Genomic DNA, 19,635 nt, shown 5'->3' on the forward strand with positions numbered 1-19,635 from the left:
TTGTTTCCGTGCTCAATCGATCCTTGTTAATTGCACTCTTAATTACAATCCACTGCTGGGTGAATATTTTAAGGCACATGCTTCCTTCTCATTATCACCCCCCCCCACACACACATTTTAATTAGAACCTCATTCTGCTCCTTAATGAGCGTCTGCATCCTTGCCAGCTAAACAGGTTAGTCACTTATCAGCCGAGCTAGCCAGACAACAACTGGGGCATTTATATTCTGCTTGCTAGGGGATCAAGTTTACTTCTGTTCTATATTTTGGTTCGTGTGTTGAGTAACTTAACGATTAAACTTTCTTTGGTCTTCTTATTTATTTTTCGCATAGGTTTATTTTGATTCATACACAGTTACTGTATGCATTTACTGCATGGTTGTTAATGTCATTGAATAAGCCGATGATCTGATACTTTTTTCATTGGTTTCAGATTCTGTCCATTTGCCATTTAACTAATGAAAACCTGCTGTACATCGTTAACCATTTTATACAATCTGTGAACTGAGCTCTGCATAGAGTAATTCCAAATAATGACTCTGTTGTGAATTAGGCTATGGTTAAAGCAATATGCCTCTTTTTAATACAATCATTGCATACTAATCCCACTATAATCAATACAACTTCTACTAGAAACCAGCTGTTACTATTACAGTAGTTTGTAAAAATCTGTGTAGCAAATCCTATAGAGTGACTGCATTAATATAAGTGCAATGTAAGAATCCCAGTTTGCAAGAAATCATACAGTATGTCTGCATTCAGTGTCTCAGTGCCTGATACAGTATTGGAATGCCCAGTAATTCAGAAAGACAAACACAGATTTAAGCTTGAAGATGGGGCTTTCGTTTTACTGGCATCATTTGAAAGCTGCTTCTAAAACGGTATGGGATAATACCAATTTAAACTGGACACGATTTTAACCAAGATGGACAAACAAAAGAAAAGGAGACAGCCATCCCACACACTAGGCGGCGCTGCAACCTTTATTTTCGAAAGGCTTTAGTGGATTTTTTTTTCTTCTTTGACCAGAGGCAGGGTAAAAAAAATGAAATTCATAGCCTGAACAATCTGTCTGAAAAAGCAGGCCAGATCCTCCTAATTCCATTTATTTTGTCAGGCTGTACAAGCCTGGAGAAGGTCAGTGGATGGAGACGCACAGAAAGAATCAGTAATTGCGTTTGCTCTCCTATATGGGCAGATGCTTGTCAGTGGACCTGTAAACCAATAATCAGATAAATGAATAGCTTAGCCCATCCCGCAGAGTGGCGGATGGAGAAGGTCGAAGTTGTCCCATGCTGGAATTCACCCAATGTATCTGCTGAGAGCACTCAATTATAACTCGATGGGCTTTCTGTGCAAAGTCTGCCTCTGTCTTTAATGCCATGAAACTTTTGTAAGACTTTTTCAGAAGCTTCATGTGAGTATAGAGCAGACCACCCAAGGGAACCGCATTTCACGGAGTTGATTTAAGGTCAAACTTGGCTGTTGTTATTTTCTTTTTATTTTATTGACACGAAATGCAATTTTAAACATTCAGGCCAGATGAATCCAACATTTTCTTGAGGCAGGGGGATACTGTGGGTTTCACAGACCTAGATCTTAGTCTTAATGCCAGTAAGGTAGAACAAATAAATCAGATACTTAAGAAAAAGTTACTTGCACAAAGTAACAGAAAGTACTCCTCGTTATTTTTGGCCATGTAAAGTAATCTGATCACTTGTCACTTACATTTTTTAAATAGATTACTCAAAAACTTATCTGAGTACAAGTAACTTGTTACTGTAAAATCCTTGGTTTTATAACATTAAGATTTTACTCTGTTGACTTTGCAATATACAAAAATCAGGCCCAATACAATGCAGTACAATACACTAATAATGTTAAAATATTACAAAACATCATAAGGGATTAATAATAACCAAAAAAATAAAATAAAGTGAACTGACTATCCCTCACTGAGGGGTTGTGATTGAGCCATTGAGCCACAGCACTCATCAAAGGAAATGCAATCAACAGCCCTGAGATCACTCTGTACTCATGTGGGCAGCGCCACATCTGTCTTGGGTTATTGCTACACTACATGGAGAGTTACTAGAGAAATGTTCCTTTTATAAATATCTAGATATATGGATTGATTACTTTTATTTATTTTATTGATTAATGAATACTTTGAATTACCATATTTATAAATTGGTTTAAAGTTAGGACCTAAATGAGGTTTCTTTTCAGGAACAGGGAGGCGTTTTCCCTGTCTAGCAGGTTACAGTCAGTGACTGTAACTATCTTCCCTGTTTGAGATGATTGTAATTATATTTACCCGCTTGCTTGTAAGCAGTCACTAAATAAACGAGATGTACCATATCATTGATTGATATAATCCCCCTTGTAAATGAGGCCTCGTCTCAATGAGTAAATCTCCTGGTTATATAAATGAATAAATCCAATGTGACGAGGCTAGCTTCGGAACTAAAGCTTTTCCAAATAACCTCAGACAATGGCTCTCTAATCACTGAAACAGGCTTGCGATAGGGAAGCGCAGCTGTGATATATTACAGAGTATGTGTCAGGACTCCTTTAGCATATCAGATAATCAGTCCTGTGAGGGTCACCCTATCTGAACAAAAGACTGTGCTAAATATAGCAGGTGCTTCAATTTGTAGCATTTTATCTCAAAATCAAAGCCTTCTGAGTTACTGTGATCATGAACTCACTGAAACTCAACTACATTACAACACTTTGTACCAATATTAATGCAGAGATTCAAAAAAGTTATCAGTGTCACCCACATATATACATATACAAGCATGTATACAGTACATATAGACATACATACACACACACAGACACACGCACACGCACACACACGCACCACACATACATACATACATACAGCTATGGCCAAAAGATTTGCATCATCTAGAATTAAGATTGAGACATAATAATAAAAAAATACTGTATGAACATTACTTTGATCTTTTATTTAACATAATGTCATCAAAGAAAAAGTCTATCGGAAGCCATAATAGTAGTACAGTATCTTGCTCTTAATTGTATTAATACTTGTACTGTGATTCTTTAAAAATGTATTTTTTGTTTACGACTGTAAGTCGCCCTGGGTAAGGGCGTCTGCTAAGAAATAATAATAATAATAATAATAATAATAATAATAATAATAATAATAATGATAATGTTAGATTTTGAAATGTCACATTTTTCAGTATTTCATGTATATGAAAAACTACAAAGTGGTATGTAATTCAATATATTAACGTAACATTATTCAGCAGGTTTCATTCGACTTTATGAAGCAAAATTTGTTAATTCTATTGTGTGATGCAAAACGTGCATAGCTGTACATACATTCAGCAGAACAAAAATACTTACACACATACATATATATATATACATGCATAAGTTATTACACAAACCTTGCACATAGCATAGGATAATGCTTTTAAAAATAAATAAACACAAATGGCAGAAAAAAAATAGCAACTCATAATGCAAAGTGTGGCGGAAGTGCACAGAAGCTGTGTTTTCCCTTGAAGGTGCTGAGAAAGTGTCAGAGCCTAAATACCTTGTAATAGTCATCTTGTGTGTATAAGTGTCTGATGTATTGCTGTCCCTGCCACACCACCGGGAACGAGACTACGCTGTCAGCTGAGATATCCTGGATAAATTCAAATAAATAAAAAAAATGCAAATAAATACATGCATACAAAAGAAACAAATGAAGAAGGTAAATGAAGAAGAAGTAAACGAGGACTACAGTGCATGCCTGCTGCTGGGGGCGAGTTAGCAGCCTCAGATGAGAAACTTAAACATTAGCGCGTTACCTGTTCCATCGTCTGTCGTTTTAACTTTAAAGGTGTAGCAATCGATGTCCCTTCCCTAGACTAGCTTCAGTACCCTTTGCACTGGCTCCCTAACACGGCTCCTCTGATGCTGTCAGTCACCTCTGAAGGTACAGCGCTATAGAGCTTCCCTGTTACTCTGGTAGTATTCCAGCTCCCATGGCTCTCTGTGCTAGGCAGTGTCCTTTCAAGCATGTCTTCCTTCTTTTAAACAAAGCACAACTGCCTACTGTTGGCTGTATTTTAACAGCGTTTACTCCAGTCTTTAATTAACTCCTATTTCTACAACTAAGTGATATATTTCAAGCTCCCTTCAGCACTCTCAAGGTGTTTGTTTTTCATTTAGTAACGTTTACATGTTTTTTTTTCTCCTTTAAAAAATAGGTGTTAATTAAGAAATGGAAGAAACGCTTTGAAAATAAGGTCACTTTTGTCTCAAATGGGGTTCTATCTGGATTGGAAAAGGGACTATAATTCCTGCGGATCAACATGAAAGAATAGGACCTTTCTGAAGAAACTTCTTAAAGGGAAAAGTTCTGATAAGGGGGGTGGGGGAGCAGTGAAATTCAGTAAAGGGTAAGGGAGTTTAAAGCCACACCTCAATGCAGTGTATGACGCTAGCCAGCAGCAGTGAAAGACTGTAGTGTGTTTAAGCAGGGCCTGGCTGAAAGGTTGCGGATGGACAGGGTGTACTCACCGGCATGGTCTGGCTGCCGTGCAGGGCGCTGATAGCAGCCTGGGCCTCTGCGTGGGAGGAGTACTTCACAAAGGCACAACCTGAAGAGAGAGACAAAGAGAGGGACAGGACACGGATTTGTTTTATTTTTTTCAATTATTTTAACCCCTTTCCCAATTTTTTTCCCCCCAAGTTTAGAATGTCCAATTGTGTTCCCTTGACTCAACCATTCCCCACAGCAGCTCAGGAGGAATGGTCAGTGGATGCGGTGTGCTCCTGGCTCCTGGCTCAGGAGGAATGGTCAGTGGATGCGGTGAGCTCCTGGCTCCTGGCTCAGGAGGAATGGTCAGTGGATGCGGTGAGCTCCTGGCTCCTGGCTCAGGAGGAATGGTCAGTGGATGCGGTGAGCTCCTGGCTCCTGGCTCAGGAGGAATGGTCAGTGGATGCGGTGTGCTCCTGGCTCCTGGCTCAGGAGGAATGGTCAGTGGATGCGGTGAGCTCCTGGCTCCTGGCTCAGGAGGAATGGTCAGTGGATGCGGTGAGCTCCTGGCTCCTGGCTCAGGAGGAATGGTCAGTGGATGCGGTGAGCTCCTGGCTCCTGGAGGACAATGGCCAGCCTTGAGGGTGTCAGTCTGAGCTCACTGAGTGACTGGCCGGTAGGGGTCTCTGTGGCACTGTGAGAAGAGATGGGAGCGCCACAGCCAATGCAATCCAATGCAAAGCTCCCTGTAGAATCTCCAGGGAAGACTGGCAACTTGGCACAGACTAGACATCCCCCTGAGCTCTCCTGCACTCCCCTGCACTCCCCCTGCACCCCTGACTGTATGAGGACAGGGCCTTTATCTTCATTTTTGAAGATGAAAATTCCATGTTGATAAACAAAATGAAAAAAAAGAGAGTTAAGGGACCTTTGCACAAAAAGAGTACATTAAAGACTGGAGTGAATGCATTGAAAATATGACCCACAGAAACACTAAAAAGGATTCAATGAGAAGTGGGAATGATTCAGGAAAATGAACATTGAGCCTCCTGGTGAGCCTACACCAACCCTAATAGCATTACATCTCCCAAAAGCCCTGAACATACTGTAAAAGAACAGGGAGACACTGTTTCGAATGTATTTTCTGTGCAGTATACACAACGCTTCATTGAGTATTTGAACAGATAAATAATTGCAGTACAAGTGCTGTGGCTGGGGATCTTGTTGCCTATTTTTGCCCCACTTGTTTCAGAAATGTTTTAAATGTCATTAATAAGAAATTGTTCTGACATTATTGGGGACTCGTCCGGGATATCTGTAATTAAGTTTGTAGATTAACTTCAGAGTAAAAACACAATTGTTAAAATACCTAAAACATGTGTTTGTTTAAAAAGAAACATGTTTACTAAATAGTTCTGACACTGAAACATTTCCACAGAGTTCTAGCGTGGATTAATCAGGTGAAAGGAACCGGAAAGACTCACCTTTGCTGTTGCCGTCAGGGCCCCTCAGGATGGTGCACTCTTCAATGTTTCCGAAGGACTCAAAAAGCCGGCGCACGTCGTCCTCTGACTGCTGCTTATTGAGCATGCCCACAAACAGTTTTCTGTCTTCTGAAACAAAAGCAGCAGGTCATTACCATGCTCAAGACAGCAGGGTCACTGCCACACTGAGGGTCTGAGGGCTCACCCACACTGAGGTGATCAAGAAACACAGCGCTGCACTGCGAGCCCAGAGGTACCTTCAAAACCTTGGCAGTCCTCTTTTGAAGTGCATTTAAAACTCAGCCGTTAACATTGATTACATGCTATGCTCTCTTTCTAGGATCTGCAAGATCTAATTAGAATAGACTAGTGCTATCCTACTGGATCACTATGGGAAGAATCATGTCCTTTTGATTTCTGTTTTTAGCACAGTGAAAGCATAAGTAAAGCAGAGGTAAACATGGTAAAGCACAGAGGTATGGTAAAGCATATTATGAGAAAATTGCAAAACATGGTAAACGATGGTAAATGCATGGGGGGGAAACTGCAAAATGACTAATTATAGTGTTGGGTTAACCCATTCCCACTGTTTCAGGTTTTAAAACAAGATTTCTAAATACACACATACAGGAAGCACACAATTATGGGTAGCAATTTATTTGTTACATAATAACCCCCCCCCCTACTGAATATACACCAGGACACTATTTGAATATACACCGGGACACTATTTGAATATACACCGGGACACTATTTGAATATACACCAGGACACTATTTGAATATACACCAGGACACTATTTGAATATACACCAGGACACTATTTTAATATACACCAGGACACTATTTGAATATACACCAGGACACTATTTTAATATACACCGGGACACTATTTTAATATACACCGGGACACTATTTTAATATACACCAGGACACTATTTTAATATACACCAGGACACTATTTGAATATACACCGGGACACTATTTGAATATACACCGGGACACTATTTGAATATACACCAGGACACTATTTGAATATACACCAGGACACTATTTGAATATACACCAGGACACTATTTTAATATACACCGGGACACTATTTTAATATACACCGGGACACTATTTTAATATACACCAGGACACTATTTGAATATACACCAGGACACTATTTGAATATACACCGGGACACTATTTTAATATACACCAGGACACTATTTGAATATACACCAGGACACTATTTGAATATACACCGGGACACTATTTTAATATACACCGGGACACTATTTTAATATACACCAGGACACTATTTTAATATACACCAGGACACTATTTTAATATACACCGGGACACAATTTGAATATACACCAGGACACTATTTGAATATACACCAGGACACTATTTTAATATACACCAGGACACTATTTGAATATACACCGGGACACTATTTGAATATACACCAGGACACTATTTTAATATACACCAGGACACTATTTGAATATACACCAGGACACTATTTGAATATACACCAGGACACTATTTTAATATACACCAGGACACTATTTGAATATACACCAGGACACTATTTTAATATACACCAGGACACTATTTGAATATACACCAGGACACTATTTGAATATACACCGGGACACTATTTTAATATACACCGGGACACTATTTGAATATACACCAGGACACTATTTGAATATACACCAGGACACTATTTGAATATACACTAGGACACTATTTTAATATACACCGGGACACTATTTTAATATACACCGGGACACTATTTGAATATACACCAGGACACTATTTTAATATACACCGGGACACTATTTGAATATACACCAGGACACTATTTGAATATACACTAGGACACTATTTTAATATACACCAGGACACTATTTGAATATACACTGGGACACTATTTGAATATACACCAGGACACTATTTGAATATACACCAGGACACTATTTGAATATACACCAGGACACTATTTTAATATACACCAGGACACTATTTAAATATACACCGGGACACTATTTGAATATACACCGGGACACTATTTGAATATACACCAGGACACTATTTTAATATACACCAGGACACTATTTTAATATACACCAGGACACTATTTTAATATACACCAGGACACTATTTTAATATACACCGGGACACTATTTTAATATACACCAGGACACTATTTTAATATACACCAGGACACTATTTTAATATACACCGGGACACTATTTTAATATACACCGGGACACTATTTTAATATACACCGGGACACTATTTTAATATACACCGGGACACTATTTTAATATACACCAGGACACTATTTTAATATACACCAGGACACTATTTTAATATACACCGGGACACTATTTTAATATACACCGGGACACTATTTTAATATACACCAGGACACTATTTGAATATACACCGGGACACTATTTGAATATACACCAGGACACTATTTTAATATACACCGGGACACTATTTTAATATACACCAGGACACTTCTCTTTTGTCTGGGTCGTATTAAGCCGTGTGATAGAGTATTAAATCTCTGCTGACAGGTTACCCCCGAAAAGGAGACATGACGTCTGTCTTCTGATGGGTGACTTTCTAAATGTATTGCTACAGAGTGCAGGTCTAAATAAGGCTTCAAAGGAAGAGAATGTCTCTCTCAATTTATTAGCACGTTGTTGCAAAACTGCTCCAGCAGTCTGAGAGACAGTGGGAAATGGGCCTGGAAGACACGAAACTGAACAAAACAGCCCGAACTTTTAGAATTGAGCATGTCTAGATTATTCATCACTATGGAAATGCAAATAAATTGGATCATTACTGTTGTATTGTGAATATTAGCGCATGCACCCCTGTGTGAAAGATCACATTGACCTAATTGAGCCATATTTGTCATATTTGTACATCCACGAGAGTCTTGCAGTGACTCAGCAAGCACAAGACAATCTCAATAAAACTCTGCAAATACACAATACTGTCTCAATAAAACTCTACAAATACAGAATACTGTCTCAATAAAACTCTGCAAATACAGAAGACTTTCTCAATAAAACTCTGCAAATACAGAATACTGTCTCAATAAAACTCGGCAAATACAGAAGACTTTCTCAATAAAACTCTGCAAATACAGAATACTGTCTCAATAAAACTCTGCAAATACAGAAGACTTTCTCAATAAAACTCTGCAAATACAGAATACTGTCTCAATAAAACTCTACAAATACAGAATACTGTCTCAATAAAACTCTACAAATACAGAAGACTTTCTCAATAAAACTCTGCAAATACAGAATACTGTCTCAATAAAACTCTACAAATACAGAATACTGTCTCAATAAAACTCTGCAAATACAGAATACTGTCTCAATAAAACTCTGCAAATACAGAAGACTTTCTCAATAAAACTCTACAAATATGACAGTCAGAGAGAATACAAGTAAAGAAAACACCATGTACTGCGCAGTGTGCCAGAGTACTAGAGCGCTCACTAGCTCTCCCTTTCATGGACTACCTACAACTTGACATCAAGCTTTGTACCCCCCCGCTGCTTGGGTGGAGACATGCAATGAGCTTAATATCAAATATTAACTCTTAAAGGGATCGGCTATGTATTATAATGTGTATGGCACACATTCTCACCCACCAGACTATGGGAAATGAATGTAGTATTTCTAGTCAGAGTCTTTGTGACCTACTTGTGATACGCATTTATTAAACCAGAGTTTTATCATTTCTATTCTTATAAAATGGGCTCTTATATTTGCGATAGCTACCATATTTGATAAATGGTTTATTTTGTGTAAAAGCTACTAGTCAATGGAGTAAAATTATTTTCAGTCTCGGTCTCTCTCTCTTATATATGCAGGTCTGTAGGTGACGGATTCTGTTAACAGAATCAGTCACTTAACACACCTAGAACTAGAACAAGTTATTCAGAAGACAGGCTTTCAATCATCACTCTTGTGTTTATACAAGTTAAGTGAAACACTATAAAGTAAACACTAAATGCTAAATGTTTAGGACTTTACTGAAACAGCTGGCTTCCATACAAATGCAGGGTTTATGATAAAGCAAGACCTGCAACACCATAAAACACAAGTTCAAAGCAAAAACTATGCAACGAAGATACAAGAATAAAGATGGTTTTAATGCCTGTGCATTTGTTTTGCAAAATTCTAGCAGTCAAAATTACAAATTCCTTGCATCATTCAAGCAAAACCCTTGTATTTTTTGTGCAACACCTGCATGAAATCTTTCCTGATCCTTGCTTTCTCCATGCATAGCTCTTACTTTAAACTTTATTAAACTTGTATGTATAGTCTTTTTTGTCTTGCATGGGTCTGTCCTGGTATTTCAGAGATGTACAGTTAATGTTTTACTGAATGTTTGTAGGAAGACTATTACCTTGACTCCATGCCATTGGATAGGCAGGAAAGAAAAGTGATTGATCGAAAGATCGATTTAGAGAAATCATCAAGATCCGTATAACAATCAGACATAAAACCTTCAACAGTGAAGCATCATCACCAGTGACTTCAGTACCCAAGCCATGCTAAAAACAGAAAGGTCTGAAAAGAGAAGCCTATACTGTCTGACATGACAAACCGCAGACAAGGAGAGATTGATTTGATCAAACCAGGCACCTGCTACTGCTCTGCCTTCCAGGCTCACGAGACACACAATGCCTGCTCTGGCTGTCCGAATTCAGACTGAAAACTCATAACCCAGATACCGGAATGACAATATTCTAATCTCGGGTAGCAGCAGCAGCAGCAGCAGCAATATTCTCAATTGCTTTCCATTCCCGTCTCTGTTCCCCGAGACTTGGTTTGCCTGAAGCCTAACAAATCAACCGAGTCAGGTCTCAATGAGAAATGCGAGGCTGTGTTGAATAATTGCTCTTCATATTTCAGAACCATTCCGAATATTTCTTCATTTCCAGGAGGGTGTCTTGTGTCAGCATCGATGCTGTCAATGCGCTCCTTGTCATTTCTGACAGTGCTGCTGACATTGCCACCAATATGTCAACAAGAGAAAAATCTAAGAGAATCGTGTAATCATGACCGCAGCACACACCATTCCACTGGGGCACCCACCCAGCTGGAGAACAGTGCTTAAACACACCTTCCTAACTTGAAGAAATACCATGCTTTGTTTCTGAAACACTAGAGAGCGTAGCCAAATAAGTTAATGAGCTTGTTTCATCTAGCAACCTTTACAGGTATATTTAAAAAAAGAAAAAAAAAAACTTCTGGGAGGGATACAGTAAGGTAACACGTCTTGAGTACTGATGGGCTGAACGTCTTTGTAACAGGCATAAAGGCTGGGCATGAACCAGCAACCTTGCACACTGCAGAGTCCACTCATATAATCATATCAAATAATATGCTCAGCAATCCACAATCCATTGTCATTACAAAATCCATTTTCTTAGGTAAATTACAGAGCCAACCGAATTCTTCTTTTTGATTACCTTCAGACATTTAAACATATTTGGGAGATATAGTATAAACTATCCCTTATAAAAGTGTCCCATTGTAGAAGCAAAGCATAGTGAAAGCATGGTAAAGCATAGGCAAGCATTGTAAAGAATGGCGAGGGATAGTAAAGCATATTATTAAACATGGCAAACCAGGGTAAACTATGGTAAATGCAGAGTATAACCATGGAAAAGCATAATAAAACTGTAAAAATACCATGCAGAAATACTACGGTAAACTAAGAGATATACAAACAGAATAATAAATAAATAACAGGGCTGCGGGGTGATTTCTGAATTGCGTATGAACTCTCTGAGCTGTGCAGTCACACCACCCCGAGCCTTGTTAACTCATCTCCGTTCTGAGCGCTGATTGGGGTGCTGAGACACAGAGAAAGCGATCGGAGGCTGATGTGCTTTCAAGGTCACGCACATTGTGGGTGGTAACAGTATGGTCTTTCAAGGTTAATTGCTTGTTAATTTCCTACTCGTGGCCCGGTCACTCAGCGACTCCACAGTGAGGAGCCTCTCTCTGTCTGTTTGAGCAGCATCTCAAAGCTTTGCACGGTCTGCCGTCACATGGCCTGGCCCTGCCATGTGCTGCAGAAGCAGGTTATCAATGTGTGATTCGTCTGGTTTCAGGCGTGTGCCTTAAAGTGGCTGTCTGCAGGCTCAGCCTGTCATGACCTGCTTGCTACCAGAGTTGTGATTCCATGCCGCTGGTGGTTTTGTGAAATCAGAACTGGGGTAATTTGCTCCCTGCAGCCCATGTTGAGGGACGAGCCGGTTGCATGGGTACCCACTATCAGGCCCCTTGTAAAGTCACTGATATCCACTCACATTTGCAAACGCACCTTCTATTCTTACTTTACATCCTTTATTATTATTATTATTATTATTATTATTATTATTATTATTATTATTAATTAGTCATTTAGCAGACGCTTTTATCCAAAGCGACTTACAGAGACTAGGGGGTGAACTATGCATCAACAACTGCTGCTGCAGAGTCACTTACAATAGGACCTCGGTTTTACGTCTCATCCGAAGGATGGAGCACAAGGAGGTTAAGTGGCGCCCTCAGGGTCACACACAGCGAGTCAGTGGCTGAGCTGGGATTGAACAAGGAACCTCCTGGTAACAAGCCCCTTTCTTTAACCACTGGACCACCAAGCCTCCTAGATTTTGTTTGTCCAGTCAGTGAAACCACGTGGGAGTGTTCTGGCACCTTCCCCTGCCCTTGCCAGCTGTCCTGGCATTCCTCCTAATGCTCTCCCTGAAGCCTGATGAGCCTCTGGCAGTCTCTCGAGGTTCAAGGGTGCAACTTAACATCCCTTCACAAGGACCGGCCCAGTGTTAAAGGCTGACGTGTGAGTGGAGCCGATGCTTGAAAGAGGCCAGTTTGCACTCTAATGTGTTTTAAATTACCAGAGCTCTTAAACGCCATTTGACAATATTGATTACTGCCCTAATTGACGTGCTATTTCTAATTTCTTGGTAGGTGTCAGCGTATCTCAGGCTTGTGCTGTTGAAGTGTTATGACTGGGAGCAAGAAGAAAGATAATTTGTTTCCTTTGGTTCTGCCAGTGATCTTGATGTCAAAATGATACAGTGATACAATCAGACATGATTCTCAACTACAAATCATATACATGCTTATTATTTTCTTTTAAATTTGTCGTGCAAATCACATTTTATGAGACTCTCGAGCTTTTATGTAATAAACAAAATAGAATCATTTTATGAACAAGTTTTATTGCCTCAAAACAGGGATTTTTATTTGAAAAGTGAAATGAGAAAGTCTGTTCAATAATACCATGTCATTTTGTGAGAGCAGCCCGGAACACTTCTTTTTTCACCTCTTTCTGTTGCAAAACTAAACCATTTTCTTTATCCCGCACAACACAGCTTCTCAATCGATTTTTCTCCCGAGACAATGTGCAATTCAAACGCAGCCTCTTGTACTCTCTCTCCCCCCCTCTCTCTCTTACTCTGATACGCTTGACATTTGACTGCATTCCTCATAACTCTGATTGTGGTTGACTGCCCTATTTTCCTTTCCTTTTTTTGTCTGAATACATTAAAAGTGCATAAGCAGTGTTTCACCTTTTCCACAGCACCACTACATACAGACTTGCTCAAATTTGTTGGTACCCTTACAGCTCATTGAAATAATGCTTCATTCCTCCTGAAAAGTGATGAAATTAAAAGCTATTTTATCATGTATACATGCATGCCTTTGGTATGTAATAGAATAAAGCAAAGAAGCTGTGAAAAGAGATGAATTATTGCTTATTCTACAAAGATATTCTAAAATGGCCTGGACACATTTGTTGGTACCCCTTAGAAAAGATAATAAATAATTGGATTATAGTGATATTTCAAACGAATTAGTTTCTTTAATTAGTATCACACATGTCTCCAATCTTGTAATCAGTCATTCAGCCTATTTAAATGGAGAAAAGTAGTCACTGTGCTGTTTGGTATCATTGTGTGCACCACACTGAACATGGACCAGAGAAAGCAAAGGAGAGAGTTGTCTGAGGAGATCAGAAAGAAAATAATAGACAAGCATGGTAAAGGTAAAGGCTACAAGACCATCTCCAAGCAGCTTGATGTTCCTGTGACAACAGTTGCAAATATTATTAAGAAGTTGAAGGTCCATGGAACTGTAGCCAGCCTCCCTGGGCGCGGCCGCAAGAGGAAAATCGACCCCAGATTGAACAGAAGGATAGTGCGAATGGTAGAAAAAGAACCAAGGATAACTGCCAAAGAGAAACAAGCTGAACTCCAAGGTGAAGGTACGTCAGTTTCTGATCGCACCATCCGTTGCTTTTTGAGCGAAAGTGGGCTCCATGGAAGAAGACCCAGGAGGACTCCAGTTTTGACAGAAAAACATGAAAAAGCCAGACTGGAATTTGCTAAAATGCATATTGACAAGCCACAATCCTTCTGGGAGAATGTCCTTTGGACAGATGAGTCAAAACTGGAGCTTTTTGGCAAATCACATCAGCTCTGTGTTCACAGACGAAAAAATGAAGCTTTCAAAGAAAAGAACACCATACCTACAGTGAAACATGGAGGAGGCTCGGTTATGTTTTGGGGCTGCTTTGCTGCGCCTGGCACAGGGTGCCTTGAATCTGTGCAGGGCACAATGAAATCTCAAGACTATCAAGGCATTCTGGAGCAAAACGTACTGCCCAGTGTCAGAAAGCTCTGTCTCAGTCGCAGGTCATGGGTCCTCCAACAGGATAATGACCCAAAACACACAGCTAAAAGCACCCAAGAATGGAAAAGAACAAAACATTGGACTATTCTGAAGTTGCCTTCTATGAGTCCTGATCTGAATCCTATCGAACATCTATGGAAAGAGCTGAAACTTGCAGTCAAAATATTAGGTTAGCGGTCCCATCATTTTTGTCCATGCCATTTTCATTTGTTTTATTATTTACAATATTATGTTGAATAAAAAATCAAAAGTAAAGTCTGATTTCTATTAAATATGGAATAAACAATGGTGGATGCCAATTACTTTTGTCAGTTTCAAGTTATTTCAGAGAAAATTGTGCATTCTTTGTTTTTTGTGGAGGGGTACCAACAAATTTGAGCACGTCTGTATATTCTTTTTACTGCAAACAAAAGTATTGAATAAATTACACATTGAAAAAAATTACAGTATCATAATACATTTTTTTGCAGATCCGCAAGAGATCCATACTGTATGCCCACTGCCTCCTGGCTCCCAGTCCTCAGCTCTAACCACTAGACCTCACTGCCTCCTGGCTCCCAGTCCTCAGCTCTAACCACTAGACCTCACTGCCTATTTAAATTGTTGTAATAAGTTTGCATATAAACTGGTCTTTTGACAGTTTTAAAAAAAAATCTTTTTGCAATTTATTTGTTCAGCAGCTCTATAGCGAGTTCACGACCCCTCAACCGATTACTTTTATTTCAGATGGTAAAATCTTATCTCATTCCATGCAAATTTCATCCATCTTAACAGGAGTTGATAAAGACCCGTTTTAGTGAGCAATTTTGCTGTCACCAAGCTGTAAAATGTAATTTCTCTGCGAGGGGAGATTTGATAAGGGATTGTTAGTGTCACCTTTCATCCCTCTCTCTCTTTGCACATTCAAACAACAATTGTTTTCCTTTTCTTTTTTTTTTTTTCTTTTACAAAACGGTATTGACAGTAATCAGCTGAATATACTGCCGGGTAGGATGCAGAGCAATGCATCCTGACAGCGGCACGCTTGCACAGGAGCATGCTGTTTCTCAGGGGAAGTGCCGGGGAATGAATAGCTGCTGGTCCCGTGGATCACTGCAGGTCAGAGGGGTTTGTATATCCCTTCTATTATAATTCACATATGAGAAATCAAACAGTCATCATTAAGGGTTTGTCAGCATTCCACTGCATCTTATCTTGTGTACAGAAGTCATCGCTGCACAGAACATTCCACTCAATTCAAAAGTGAAAAAACAAACTTTTTTATGTTTTATAGTTTTTCCCACGTACAATATTAGTTTTAGTAATTCTGAATAATTTATAATAAGTTATAATGTCATGCGCATGGTGCCTCTTTTTATAGCAGAAATAGTTTGCTTTCAACTTTGCTTCGTGCTCCATTCTTACTAAATGACATCCCACGCATGACACATTAACTTATATTTGAATGCAGATTTTTACAGCGCATAAACTGAGAAACTGGAGGCGTGGTGTGAGTGAGACAGGGACACGCTATAAATAAAAAGACATGAGTCACAGAGCACTGGAATATGGTAAATTATGAGCGCCACATTATCACAGGTTCTATGGTGGCCCATAGAGGTTTCAGTCAATATGCTGTTCAATCAGATTTGTGTTTACTTCAATTACAGCTCTTGGAAGGATGTTCATCCGTAACTTCAAATACACCCAATCACAAATTCAATCAGGAAACTCATGCAACACATTATTTATTAAAACATAGACTAGCCAACTACTACATTACACATATTTTACACTACATTCTTTGGCCTTTCCAGGTACACCTGCCCATATATTAGCTTGCAGATAATAATGGAGAGGCTGAATCCATGGTCAGGGGGGCAGGATAGCTGCCCTCCCCGTTAGACGAAGCCAAAATGCAGATGGACATATTGTTTATCGAAGGACAAATAAGATACTAGCTATTCAATTGATGATTTGATCTGGTATTGGAAGCACCTAACATATCCTTGATCTAAGTTTACAGTGAGTTCCCTGCCTGGACCACCACTTTGCTTAATTTATAAGGTGAAACTAACTCCAGTTGACAAATATTGTGGCCGGTGCCTTTATCAGTGCAATGATATCGCTTGCCTACTTGAGCAGGCAGTGGATGTCTAGATATTTAAGATATTAAAAGGCCTCTGAGTTTAGCCCTATTAATGAGCTGAATCTGGAAAGTGAAACCCATTTTAACACAGACCAAGGCAATGCGATTCAAGTCAATTACTAGAGCAGGATTACGTGCTATAATTTTCTGTGAACAAAAAAAAAAAAAAATCCATTAAAATCACAAGCTCCAGGCTCCACAAGCACTGCAGTGTCAGGGCCTGGGCCACAAACATACTTAGTGCTTTAATCAGTCCCACTAACATGTCATTATAATGGAGATCAAACGAGTCCCCGCATGCTGCTAGATCAGTGGAGCCGGCCCCTCAGACTGCTCTGACCCGGTATAATTAGCAGCTTCATCAGAGTCCTGCAGCTCCCACAGGACCCTCCTAAGAGTCAGGGTAGGCTTCCGCCAGCGGTGGGACAAGTTCATTGCTTGGGTCAGGCAGTTACTGACATCAAAGCTGTGTTTTCCTGCCTGCAGATGGCAGAACTGGAGAACTGAGATGGGTGTTTAGAATAGGGTGCTTGTATTTAAGGTGCACGATAATGGTAAAGTTACTGAAAGAGATATTTAAAAATGAGCTGAAGACTAACTATAATATCCAGAGCTGAAAGAGATATTTAAAAGTGAGCTGAAGACTAACTATAAGATCCAGAGCTGAAAGAGATATTTAAAAATGAGCTGAAGACTAACTATAAGATCGAGAGCTGAAAGAGATATTTAAAAATGAGCTGAAGACTAACTATAAGATCCAGAGCTGAAAGAGATATTTAAAAATGAGCTGAAGACTAACTATAAGATCCAGAGCTGAAAGAGATATTTAAAAATGAGCTGAAGACTAACTATAAGATCCAGAGCTAAAAGAGATATTTAAAAAATGAGCTGAAGACTAACTATAAGATCCAGAGCTGAAAGAGATATTTAAAAATGAGCTGAAGACTAACTATAAGATCCAGAGCTGAAAGAGATATTTAAAAATGAGCTGAAGACTAACTATAAGATCGAGAGCTGAAAGAGATATTTAAAAAATGAGCTGAAGACTAACTATAAGATCGAGAGCTGAAAGAGATATTTAAAAATGAGCTGAAGACTAACTATAAGATCCAGAGCTGAAAGAGATATTTAAAAATGAGCTGAAGACTAACTATAAGATCGAGAGCTGAAAGAGATATTTAAAAAATGAGCTGAAGACTAACTATAAGATCCAGAGCTGAAAGAGATATTTAAAAATGAGCTGAAGACTAACTATAAGATCCAGAGCTGAAAGAGATATTTAAAAATGAGCTGAAGACTAACTATAAGATCGAGAGCTGAAAGAGATATTTAAAAATGAGCTGAAGACTAACTATAAGATCCAGAGCTGAAAGAGATATTTAAAAGTGAGCTGAAGACTAACTATAAGATCGAGAGCTGAAAGAGATATTTAAAAAATGAGCTGAAGACTAACTATAAGATCCAGAGCTGAAAGAGATATTTAAAAATGAGCTGAAGACTAACTATAAGATCCAGAGCTGAAAGAGATATTTAAAAGTGAGCTGAAGACTAACTATAAGATCCAGAGCTGAAAGAGATATTTAAAAATGAGCTGAAGACTAACTATAAGATCGAGAGCTGAAAGAGATATTTAAAAAATGAGCTGAAGACTAACTATAAGATCGAGAGCTGAAAGAGATATTTAAAAAATGAGCTGAAGACTAACTATAAGATCCAGAGCTGAAAGAGATATTTAAAAGTGAGCTGAAGACTAACTATAAGATCCAGAGCTGAAAGAGATATTTAAAAATGAGCTGAAGACTAACTATAAGATCCAGAGCTGAAAGAGATATTTAAAAATGAGCTGAAGACTAACTATAAGATCGAGAGCTGAAAGAGATATTTAAAAATGAGATGAAGACTAACTATAAGATCCAGAGCTGAAAGAGATATTTAAAAACGGGCATGGTAGTGAGTGCATGTCTCTCCCGCACCCCCCCTTTTGCATAAAATCAATATACTTCCCTTCCCTTCTTGCTCTCCAGCCCGTCTTTCTTTGGACTGCTTCACGTTATTTGTCTGCTCAAGCAGAAGGAAAGGTTACACGGGCAGGCTCCCAGGTCCCAGGTTCACTCAGACCCCAGTGTACCCTTTACACTGCCCAGGCCTACAGTGGAGTGATCAAACAGAACGTCTCGCCATCGACACTGACATCAAGCCACATTACAGAGGACACAATCCAAGTGCTTTCCTTTCAACTCCTGGGCTCTGCGCTCTGTAACTAGAACCTTGTTGAAAATTGATTTCTCTTTTTTTACCCCCTCATGCATTGTAAATAATTGATGCGACACAGCCTGGGTTTTCTTTTTTCTCTCTTGTTTCTTTTCTTTTTTTATTCAAAAGCATTGCGTCATTAGAGATTGTTCATGATCTCTTGGGTTCCAATTACTTCACAGAAAGGATACCATGGGTAGTGATATGCCAGTTTGGAGGCTTTGAAGGACTTTAAAATCTCTGGCAAATCCCAGGACCTTGGGCCGCTTCTATCAGCCTGCCCTAACCCCGCTGGAGGCTGGAGCTGGGAGATGGAGGCTGGGGTTGGGTGATGGAGGCTGGGGCTGGAGGCTGGGTGGGGGCAGGAGGCTGGGGGCTGGGGGCTGGAGCTGATGGGTAGGATCTAGGGCGGGGCTGGTGTCTGGGGTCTGTACCGATTAAATTCAACCTATTTTCATGGGGACAGATTCAGCTACTAGGAACCAGATGAGCATCATTGGGCTGAATGGCCTTGCTTAAG

The 19,635-nt window shown here is 39.4% G+C and overlaps 1 protein-coding gene across 16 annotated transcripts in view; it reads right to left on the reverse strand.

Moving 5' to 3' along the window:
- The window catches only part of celf4 (CUGBP, Elav-like family member 4), a 224,303-nt gene that overhangs the window by 39,204 nt on the left and 165,464 nt on the right, over positions 1–19,635 (reverse strand). For 7 of the 16 annotated variants that reach the window (XM_058986035.1, XM_058986016.1, XM_058986018.1 and 4 more), the window contains exons 4-6: positions 5,995–6,123; positions 4,552–4,631; positions 3,578–3,670 (exon numbers count right to left, since the gene is read on the reverse strand). In XM_058986035.1, the coding sequence (XP_058842018.1) occupies positions 3,578–3,670; positions 4,552–4,631; positions 5,995–6,123 (302 nt within the window). The remainder of the gene's footprint in view (positions 1–3,577; positions 3,671–4,551; positions 4,632–5,994; positions 6,124–19,635) is intronic. The other 9 variants (XM_058986022.1, XM_058986021.1, XM_058986059.1 and 6 more) reach the window with 3 other exon arrangements.

This window comes from Acipenser ruthenus, chromosome 2 (genome assembly GCF_902713425.1).
Source record: "Acipenser ruthenus chromosome 2, fAciRut3.2 maternal haplotype, whole genome shotgun sequence".
Lineage (NCBI taxonomy): Eukaryota > Metazoa > Chordata > Actinopteri > Acipenseriformes > Acipenseridae > Acipenser > Acipenser ruthenus.